This window comes from Homalodisca vitripennis, chromosome X, assembly GCF_021130785.1.
Source record: "Homalodisca vitripennis isolate AUS2020 chromosome X, UT_GWSS_2.1, whole genome shotgun sequence".
Lineage (NCBI taxonomy): Eukaryota > Metazoa > Arthropoda > Insecta > Hemiptera > Cicadellidae > Homalodisca > Homalodisca vitripennis.
In genome coordinates, this window is record NC_060215.1 from 113,325,180 (window position 1) to 113,337,543 (window position 12,364).

The window sequence follows — 12,364 nt, forward strand, 5'->3', positions numbered from 1 at the left end:
TATAGACTGTATAAGAATATTCCAGAATTATATATTAGAGGTAGGTTGAACAGTTATCGAGAAGTATATTTACACATATTTTTCTGTTTTATATAACTATTTTCAAATAAAATAAAATTTTCTAATTTTGGTTCTGCCCTTGGTACCCCTTAGGCTTCGTACCCGCAAGCCGACACGTCGAAAACATAGGGCCAACAACGGCGACATTAAGGCCAAGGTTAGGGTCTCCATTTTAACATATTCATACTAGTATTTCAGCACATGTTGTGTCAAAAGGGAGCCATTTTCGGGACAAAGGTCCATTGAATAGCACGTCAATGAATAAAGAGATAAGGGTGACTCCAGGGAGGGGAAGAAGGGTCCGCCAGTAGCCACTTCCATAACAAAGGCTCTGCTACAATTACAAATACATCTGGCCGAGGAGGTAGAAAAACCAGAACTGAAAACTGTCTAATCCATCATAGGCGTACGGTGGAGTGTGACATCTCAATAGGAGATATGAACGTGGCTCTGTGATTGGTCGAGGCTCCACCCACCGCCCTCTTCGGGCACCTCCCCCTGTCAAGTGATACAGCGCCAAGCGCGCCAGTAGCCGACGAGCGGTCGCGCTGCGCATCGGGTTTCGCCGAGAGTACTGCGGTAAAATCTCAAAACATTCCAAAAACAACAGGTGTGTTTCTTCAAAAGAATAAGTAGCACTCTTCCTTTATGGGAACGACAATTTGTTAGGTGTTGTATCAGAACGCGAACATAGCTGACCATTCAATGTGACTTTTCCGAAGTGCCAGTGCCGTTCTAGTCAGTGCGTTTCAGAACTTTCGATGTGTTGAAAGATGATGACAATGAACTTAGGGATGTACAACAACAGCGGAGGTATCTACACGGGCGATTACGCGATGGGTTACGGTGTCGGAGCCGCGGAGGATTCTCACGGAACACAGTTCCACGGGTACGAAGATCACAGTTCGATGGGGGACCACTTCGTCGCGGGCAGGTCCGGCGGGTCCCCCGGTAGAGGGTACAATGCGGGGTTTTACGCCGTAGAAGGCTACCAGGAGTACCAAGACTTGTGCCAGAGAGAGTGCCAGAAGATTCCTCACGAAGAGGGATTCTACCACTTAGGACACTCGCACCAGGGCGAGTCTTTCAACATAATCACCTCCAACGGACTAAGCTATACTGACTTAGACTACGGCACCCCGAGTTACCAGAAGACCGAGCCAAACTTTGAAAGGCTACAGTATCCTCAGAAACACCACGAAGAGGTACACCTTCAACAAGATCTCCTGCATCACCACCATCACCATCACGATGAAGGATACGTTATCCACAATACCGCATACCACCACCATCACCAACTGCCCCCGTCCCACCCGGACACAGGGCAGCACTTCCTGCAGGAGACCCAACACTTCCAGGGGGTCAAGGAGGAGGTACTTCCCCAGAGCATGCCTTCCATGGACTACGACCAGAGACACCACAGCCACCGACCTTCTCCCCAACAGACGGTGCCGACTTACAAGTGGATGCAAGTCAAGAGGAACGTTCCCAAACCTCAAGGTAAAAATTCAAAGATAATCAAAAATATTAGTTATTGCATAAGACGAATGCTTACTAGGAAACGACATATTTCATATACAGACGTTGGATTTCAAAATAATAATTAGTTTACTGTAGAAATATGAATAACTGGAAATATACCTGCTTTATTTCCAGTTTACATACTTGATCGTTTAGAAAGTAGAGCATATAAACATTTATGAATATAACGAGCATGTAACATCAGTTTAATAGCTGACTCAAACAATAAAAGAATAAACTTATTTAAATGAAGCTCAGTCATCTGCGTTCTGACACTGCAGAATTGTGTGTGGGAGAATAGATAGTAACAGACTGTAAAAATCTAATATTCATGTAAGTAACCTTCTAAAAATAAAGTTATAAATCAAATTAGAGAGAAAAATTGACTTAATTTAAGAGTATTTCACAGAAAACTCTAAATGAGATGACAAAAGAGTAGATTAACTGGTATAATTTTACAATAATATACTGAGGAAAAACCTTCTTAAGTCCGGAAATAAATGCTGTACCGGACTTAAGTCTTCTTGGTTTCTATAATTAGACTTTAAAATATTATTATATATTTATATGCAGTAGCGTACAGTATGAGCACAGTGCAATTTACCTAGGTGGTGAAATGATTATATTTTATGACACTAAACAAATGCAATTATTAAAATATAAGTTGTTTGTATTTTTAAGAATTATATTTTTTACTGATTCGCGTAAATATTTTTCTTTGACAACGTACGAAGACACACTGACAGTTACATCAAATAATTACTTTTAATTACCCTATCCATAACCATTTTAATTGTAAAAGTGTTCGTGTGGGGAGAAAATAATAATAATAATGAGGAATGAGAAGCAATGTAGTTAAAATATCCTTATTGTGAACAAATGATATTACCAATTTTAATTTAATCATTTTATCACATTTTTAATGAGGGTAATTTTATTGCAATCTGATTTACTTATTTTTTATTAGTTACCATGTGTGCTACATTATAAATTATAATATTTATTATACATTATAAACAATTATTTAGGTCTATGAGCAATTCTTGAATTTTTTACTTAATGTTTGTTCATAAAAATTTCAAAATAGATTTCAGCTATTAATTGATGAACTGTTGATAATTCATAAACCTATTGTCAAAATCAAACCTAAAAATAGTCTAAAAAATATTGCAAAGAAAGAGCAACTTTTATCACCTAGAGCAATGTTGACAGGCTATGTTATGTAAGTCAGACTTGAGAATAAAAGTACATACCAAAATAACATTTATGAATTTTTTCAATTACGTAATCACAAAGTTGTTTTTTCCATTTAAGCATTTTTACTACTATTCATTATGCATTTGTTTCAGTTGAAAAATATTTCTTGAAGAGTATAGTATAAGTAGATGACAAATATAATTATAATAATTATGTAACGTTTAAACAGTTAAAACTTAATCTTCATGTCTACGGTTTAGTATTTTTCATTTTTTAATGCGTTATATACTACAAACATAATACATAAATAATGTTTACTGGTGTAAAATATTAGTTGGTAATATATAAAAAAAATCATCATTCGGATATGCTATAACTGGCAAGAATAATTTTAACTACTTTCTAAAAAAAGGATATATGTAACATTTAAATAAATATGAAAATAATTCCTCTAAATAAAGGATAAAACTATTGTAATTGTATCAATTTCATTCACCAGAAACAGTGAAATTTCTATAATTAAAATATCGTTTTACACTTATATTGTATTTCATATATCAATATTTTTTCAAATGTCTTTTTAAACTCATATGGCGAAATGTTTGTATGCTGTTATTTCGGCATTTAATCTCATGTTCTAAAATGCGGTATGCAAAGTAACTTTATTATAGTATGATCTATAAATTGTTTTCAAACACAAATTTCATATTTCAACCACTAAAATTATTAATTCGTCATTATATCGATCATTTATCCATATTGGATATAAATTGTAGTTCCTAGAAAGGTGATTAATCTGTTTATGTTTGTTTTTTATAACTGGGGTCACAAAAGAGCAAACAGCTATAGCGCGGCGCCCAAATGACGTGATCCCGAACCACGAGAATTACGATAGGGCAGTGGCCGCACGCAAAGGTAGACAAACCACCCGCCATAAACTGTGCTCGATTGGTTCTCTAATGATGTAAAGGGGGTTTTAAGGACTAGATATGTTCATCTAGAACAAATTTATGAAAATAACTCTCTTTGGTTGCGTTTAATTCCCACCTATAACAAATACATGCTGATATAACTTAAATATAGAATACATCATTGTTAAGTATTATTTTCTATTTGCTGCAATGCGAAATATATAATACATTATATGCAACCATCAAACCATCTACAGAAATATATTTTTATTTAATTATTAGTATTAAAAGTTTAAATATTAATAAGTATATTTCCTTTCACGCTTCACAAATTTCCTTTTAACTTTAAACTTGAACTGAATGTTACGTATTATGCATAGCTTTGACATATGTTTTAACGTTCTCGAGATATACGGTTGTATTTATTAATTAATACAAGAACAACTGGAATAATATTTTTTCCGATTTTGTGGATCGTAGTAGATTAATTCTCGTTTTAATGCATTAAATTATATGCTTTGTAGATAAATTGAAAACTACGTGCATTGTGGGTAAAAAACTACACTCCAAAGGTTATGGATATAACAACTGTTTTTAAAAATATAACCATCAATTCCATGAAGAAGTAAACAAAAAATAGCACTAAATAAAGTAAACATTATGGCGAGTTTAATTGACTTCTCAAAGCTCAAATAAATGCAACTTTAGAAATCTTTGTAATTTTCACGAGATATGGTGTTAGCGTCTAACAATTCATTTGGAAAATAATCTATAAATATTTTTTTAATCTATTTCAAATTTGTTTTTGAATTTTTCTAAACATATAAATACCACAATTAAACCATGATATTACTGAATGTAATAAAATACATTATTTTGATTATACAATTATATATATATATATATATATATATTATTGCTTTAATCATTAGTTTTATTCCAAAATGTGTATTATTTCACTAGAAAACATACATTATATTTCCAAAGAAATTACATTAGAATACCATAATTTTTCAGTGGAAGCAACACAAAATAAGCTAGCGGTTTGTATAAAACCACTGTTATACTCAAAGTACGTTCACCTTCCATCAATATATTTTTTTATTGAATTGATCCATCATTTAAGGGTAGATTGAATATTTATTTTTATTAGTATATACTATATATGTCAGTTCCAACAACAGACAACGCTTTAAACAAATTTTACAGCTATGGTTTGAACTCCTATAATACAACGCATTTCATACTTTTCACTCATAACACAATTCATACTTCGTGGAAAAGAACAACTAAACAGTTGACCTAATAACTGTCCATTCAGACCTGAAGAAGTTGTGGAAACCAAGTGTAGTAAAACCTATGACTGGTAAGGTAATACATTAATTAGTTTATCGTCATTAGGTTAGAATCCAATGGAGATTAATGAGCTCTGCATGTAACATCATATCACAGCTAGCACTAGAGCGGTCTAGTGAAGTCAACGCACGGTTTTCATATAAAAATAAAAAAATAAGGTATGTTTTCGGGGTTAGAATTAATTTAGACAAGTTCAGATTGTTTATCAACCAATAGCACTAATTACTATAACATATAACGTTGATATATTTACTAGATTTTTTTATTTAGAGAAATATACATAAGCATTTACAATAAACAATATAATACATTTTAATATATATAAAATTTGTACAGTAAATTTAAAGTCTAAAATAAGTTTAAGTTTAAATTTGAGTTTTAAAAATATAAGTATAGACGTAATTCCAAACTAGATATACAAATATAATAACTCGAAAAATACAGGTTAGATTTTTATGCTACGCTAAGAGAAAAAAGTATTTTTTAATAAAAACAAAAACTTTCCATTACTAAATTGGGAGGTTCCTTATTGTGCTTTTGGTTTCATCCTTCCTTTATATATGTCTTCTTTTCTTTGGCACTTTTTGTCGTATCATATGATAAATTACATTGTGGCCACATATATGAGTACCACATATCGTCTTCCCAAGACCAAACCGATTGTTTATGCTGACTTTTCATGCTATGTAATTGCTAAATTAAAACTGCCAGTTCGGTATTGCAGCGCTTTACATAAAAACTCAAATAATCGTTATTAAGGATAATATTAAGCTAGGATTTGTTTTTTTTTTTCTAAACTAATTGAAAAAACAGTTTTGCTAATAAAAACATCTTTGGATTTTTGAGTATGTATAGTTGTTTTGTGTAACTCTGAAATAATATAGATTTTTTAAACCAAATACAGGATGATGGCAATTATTTTATAAATAATTCATTTTATCAGTAAATAAATACAGATACGGAATTATAACAAATACAACAAATTATATTTCTTATATTATTCAGTCTTGCGTATGTATAAACTAAACATATACTTATCAAGCTTAAAGAGAACATTAAAAAGTACATAATATGTAAAAACAGTTGACAGCATTACAAATCAGGACTTTATAATTCATAATTACAAATATGGAACTCACATCAACATAAAAAATCATTTTTGTTAATATGCTTAAGTATTGTATATTGTTAAACTATAAATGCACATATCAAATTTGTGGAATATTTATAGAGAGCAAAATTTACTTATTTTTATTTTTTATTAAATTATTTTTATAACCCTGAATTCTTAATAATTAACTAGAGGAATAGGGTAATAGTTAGTGTGAACTCCCTTTCTGTATTTTCACACATATATGTGGATTTCCTTCTATAAAATATTATTAACGTTAAAAGTTTCTAATTCTAAACATGATGCCCATTGTAATAACTTCGTCTGTGACTTTTATTATATTTTATAATTAATTTGGAAACTGTCCGAAAAAACATTCGATGGCAGTGATAAAGGAGAGTCCTTTAAATGTGATTTGATAAGTTTAATCATTTATGGACACAAAGTATGAAGCTTTAAAAAATTGTTGATGTACGCATGTTTTTTGAGTCACTACTACATCAGTACTTTCAGGCAGTAATAATCATTGTAGTCATAGTAGGCAGCATACCGTCAAGAAAGTAGTCGGATACTAAATCATACTGGAATTGACGAATAAATTTCCACACGGAGCAGTGTAGAGTTGGCAGTAATACCCTTGACGCTGTCGGTAACTGCTTCAGAAAATATCGCATGACCATGTCAAAAGCATTTCGGTAATTTCCCTAATTACAAGAATGTCCAGAACAACTGTTATCGAGATCAATGGGTAGCGTGCCTCGGTATCAGACTGGCTAGTACCGTGTCAACTTCAGAACATTATCATAACTAATCGTGTTAGGTCTCATATCGATTTCTTCATTATCACGTAGATATGAAGTTTAGGTATATCGATAAAACTTCAGTTGGTCGTCTCTCATAGTTAATTAGTTGTCGCATCAGATGACTCCCGATAATCCTCAGTTCAAATGAAACCTTTAACTGTAAGCCAACAAATAATACTGTAGAATCAATGCAGAAAACCTATTTCTCCTTTAGTATAAAAAATAAGAAATTAAAACCCCTTTTACACATTTTATACTGCATAAACGTGCTTCACCAAGCTTTAGTAACCGTTTACCTCTAAATAACCTCTAAAACAAATAAGGTTCAATATATAGTTATAACTCTGATCAGTTCTTCCTATACACTTTTTTCAACTGTCAAAGGTCTGTCTGTTTTTAGATTTATATTATTCAGAACATTTTACGATCTTTATTTTAATTTAGATAAATATGCAATTCTTTTATATATCTCCTTTTGTTTCAATGTCTCAAATTTTCAAATTTTTTTCCGTAGTTTTGTAACTGGTCAGATTCTGATTAATTTTAAGCCAAATTCAATTCATTTGCAGAAATTTTACTTGTTTTAAATGTTTGTATATGTTCTTTAAATGTGTTTAACTAACATTTCTGCCAGTTTGTCCAATACATCAGCTGTCACAGTCACTGCATTTATTTGTGCTTTGTTTCATCCATTTACAAGGTAAAGAATAACTTCTCAAATATAATAATTACAGTATGGAAGCTACATATAAAGTAATTTAAAATAAAAAACATCTCTTCTATAGTTGTAAGCATACTTTGTACAAATATTAACTAGTGCTATACAACTCTGTTCAATCATATGATTGTTTATTGTTTAACAAACTGATCTGATTTTATAAAGATTTGTCTTAAACGCTTACTTAAAACTGGAGCAAGTACAGAATCTTCGTTTCTAATGTTTTGAATAATTTTCATCACTTTAACAAATTATTTATAAATTTTAATCTTTTGCATTTAGTAACAAATATAGTTTATTTGCTATTGTAAACTTTAAGTAGAGACAGTTTTAAAGGATATGTATCTACTATGTAAAAAAAACAATATTTTCTATTTGAGTGTTTAAAAAAACATTATTTTTGTGCTTAACTATATATCAGATTTTTTAATAAAAGATAACCACGATGTCGTATAGTTTTTTACAAAGTGTACAACTTAGTTGTTTTTTATCTAAGGTATTCTCAAGTACTACAGAACTGGTTTGGCATTTCAATAATTCAAAATTTATGTGATTTAATTTAAAATAAGTACTATTATATTTGATAACCACGATCATATTGTTGTATATAACATGTCTATTGTATTAAAATTACAGGTTAACCCAATTAATTAAGTTACTCTGTCATTATAAAAAAAATTAATTCTTTTAAACAGTAAACAGTGAAATACGTTAAAAGTAAATTATCATATATTTTGCGTAACATATATATTACACATAGGAAAACAAATATTTCTTCAACTTAAAAACGTAATATTTCATACTTTTTCGTGACGACTAGTTTAAACAGTGCACTAAATGTTGTGATCTCTACTATAGCAAAGAATTATTAAAAATGTAATCATAACGTAATGGTCACTATGTGTATATAAAAATGAAACGGTCCTCTATGTTGATAAGATGGAGTGATCGGTTCTGGGTTTAGTAAACATTTTTAATATTGAATTAATAAACCTTTAAGCTTTTAAACCTAAGGCCTATTTTATTATTAGGCCTTAATACAAAATTTGAATACATTGTTTTGTTATCACTTCACCTAAAATTAAGGGGATAAAATGGGCAATTTTGAACATTTTGTAATCAAGCCCAAATAATAACTACTGAAGATAAAGATGTGACATTTTTATAGTATGTACATGCGTAATAGCTTTGAGGTGTAACATGTTTTTATTTATTAAAAATGTAATTTCGTTAAGTAAAAAAACATATTTTTTTAATAGAAAGTCATAAATGATTAAAAATCGTCTTTTAATTGGGCCTGGTTACAAAATGGGCCTAAGTTGTCTAATTGAAATGTCTGTAGCCCCTCAAAGAGAGCTAAATAATGTTTTTATGATCTTTATGTATTTATAGAAGGTATTTTATAGACCTGCGAATTTAACAATAAAACATTTCTAGTCACGAAATGGATTACATCACTTAAATGTGATAGGTGTCCCCAACCTTTGGGGCTAGGCTCACGATTCGATTAATCCACCGGTAATGGACACACTGAGCTAGTGCGATTTCTACATTAACTCGAAGAAGAGTTAACAGTTTAACACGCCCCATTAAATTTTAGGTCGATTTTGTATGCAAATTCAGCATATTACATTTGTTCTCAGGGTAGCACTTGAAGAAAATTTCAGCATAACTTCACCCTACATGACTCCTAAAGCCCAAAAGCACTACCTAGAATCAGAATCTATACGTATAGGCAATTTAACGCAGGTTTTGAAAACGATAATTATCGCAAAAAGCCCAATCAAATTGAAACTTGATAAAACAATAGGAATATTTCTGCTAAGTTCTTAGCCAGGTTGATATGCCATTTATTTCCATTAATACTTCGAAGACTTATGAATGTAAGTAATACGAATATAATCACATCATAGTCTAGGAGGCCAGAGTCAATTTGCACTGTAAAAGCATAACCTGGTTTTCTTGTAATCGATAGAGGAATTTTTCCAAGAAAGGCATCAATCGTCAGCAGGGCTAATTTTAGTGAAGGTCGCACTGGCAGGGTATCGAAGAGTTAAAAATGTGGAATGATAACTTTTTCTCAGAACATACTTTCTGTTAGCTTGACACACTGAAAGCCAGCTGTCAGACACGTCAATGAAAATTAATTCAGCCTTAGCTGGGCCATATACAAACTCTTAAGATGATGACTTCCAACTTATTCATCTACTTGTTTGACGAGGATGTAACTATTGTTGATGAATCTTATGTTTGACTTGAGTGTGTCAAGCTTTTAGCTAGGAAAATATAATCTGAAAATAATTATTATTTCATATTTTTACTCTTTCGATATACTCTCATTTCGATTATCACTTAAACTACTGTTGCTGAGGATCGATTTATTTTTTAAGAAAAAATTCCTCAATTGATTTCGAGAAAAACCAGATTGAAGGCCTATAGGACCCTATAATGATTATAAATCATTGTATGCTTATGACAAAATCTGCTTACGACTCAAATTCTAAATTACAAGGTATAAACCACGGAATTATTCTTTAGATTAGGCAGTACTTTTTATAAATAGATTCTTGATGGAGACACAACAATATCCTAAATACAACTTTGACTAAATCGAATGATAACCTTCTCATTTAATCTTTGTGCATATTTCTAATTATAAGGACGACATAATATATGCACATAATGTATTCAATAATAAGGACGAAATTCCTGTAGATTTCGGTTAGTAATAAATCGTAACTGGCATCCCATAAATTTCTTAAAATCTGTAAATTAATTAACTTTTTTGGGCGTTGAGGCGTAGACAATGTACTACTCAGATTCTCTGAAGTTTGTGCTGTTGCCTTGTTATAAAGATCAACCTCATCACCAGATCTACAACCTAACCTCATCCTTCTGTCCACCGAACCGAAACCACTGAAGGCTGTCAGACATGCACATATCTTTGCAAAGCTGCAAATATTCTTCACAGCGCTTCGCACAACTTTGTGTATATAATGATGACGATAATGATACTTGTTTTGCTCACTGTACAAGATATTGTTTATTGGAAAAGGAGGCAATTCTAGATCTAAAATCGAAGTTTTATGTCATAAATACTAACAAAATTTAATCACCAAAATTTAACATGAAAAATTAATGTAATTAATTGAATGTAGTGGTTAAAGTCAGCTTCTTACAATTTATATACCGCAGGTTGATTAAAAATGTAGTAAATTCTCAATTAACAACACGATATCGTCTCAATGGAAACCTCAAATGCATTGTAAAATAGTTTAAAAATGTTAGTGTTATTATTTAAATATACCTTTTGTGATCAAGACCTGGCGGAGCCACAATTTTTTTTAAACATAATGACTATTATGTTACTAGATTATGTAATTTAGATTTGAATAATGTATAGCAATATTAAATAACCCATATAATTATTTTAATTTGCTTTTTTCTTCAGTGAACGCTGAAACCATTTCGATAGCTAGCATTACCTTAATAACAAAGACAACAACGTTCTGTGTGTTTAACGACCAATATTCTAAGTAGATGCATTCAGCTACAACCCATCTGTAATACACGATCAGCTGTTTTTTTTTTATATTTTTTATTATTATTTCCTAATAACACGTTCCGACTATCTTTTGCTTTCCATCAATATCGTTCCTTTACTCACAATTATTGTTTTACTATTTTTTGTTATCGAATGTAGAAAACTAATGTTACTCACTTTCTAACTCAACCATTGACTCAATTTTGACCACTCTTAGTTCGATTAGTTTTCGCCTTGTGAATAATTGAGCCCGTAGAAAACATTTTTCAGGGAAGTTGGAGGTTTCAGTCAGTACGTTTGATCACCAATAATGTGAATCATAATTTGTACCGCCGGGTACGGAGTTGGTCTGTAATGTATCGATTAGGCCAGGTGTTAATATGATACTGATGGCGGTTTCACAAATGGCATTCCGTTGTTAATTATTCACTATCGGCCCTACTCACACACGCTACGTCCGCCCGCCCTGGCCCTCTGGCCTGGCGTGTTCCTTTTAGTGCTCCGCTCTGCCCGGTCAACTGGAAAACACGACAGTATTTAATTTTTTTTTTTTACTTTTTTCCGTGAAACGTCGTTATTGGATGAATTAATAGATGCCAGTTTATTCTGCGGGTAAAATTTCATCATGCATGAAAATTATACAGGGTGATTTCATGAAGTTCTCCCCCCACTTCTACAGCACATTGTACTAGTAAAAATAATGAAAAAATGTTATATAAACATAGGTCCGAAAACGCTTCGTTAGCGAGTTACAGCTAGCGAAAGATTTCACCTGAATTCCTGGGTAAAGAGTAAAATAAAAGCCATACTGAACTTTTGGAAGGTTAATTAAGTAAGAAATATCGTGGATTCTTATGTATTTTTACCTGATAAAGCTAATAAAATAGGTTTCAGAACTGTACCTGTAGTAGTTTTTGAGGAATTCAGGGTTAAATGCAAAAAAATTGGGGCACGAAATAATGTTTTTTTAAGTTTGATGTACAATAACTTTGTTAAATTGGTAATAAATACATAAAATCAACAAACATTAATTGTAGAGAATTTAATTCTGAGAAAATTGATATAATCAAAGTCTAAAATAAAACAGAAATAAGTACCAAAAATCGATTTTTATTCAGTATAATACATTGCTAGTTTTAAGCA

The 12,364-nt window shown here is 31.4% G+C and overlaps 1 protein-coding gene across 1 annotated transcript in view; it reads left to right on the forward strand.

The window, feature by feature from the left end:
• Nucleotides 1-602: 602 nt before the first annotated feature.
• The window catches only part of LOC124369797 (homeobox protein Hox-A1-like), a 101,796-nt gene continuing 90,034 nt past the window's right edge, over nucleotides 603-12,364 (forward strand). Inside the window, exon 1 of the mRNA XM_046827898.1 lies at nucleotides 603-1,560. Within this exon, the coding sequence (XP_046683854.1) occupies nucleotides 834-1,560 (727 nt within the window). The 5' untranslated portion in view covers nucleotides 603-833. The remainder of the gene's footprint in view (nucleotides 1,561-12,364) is intronic.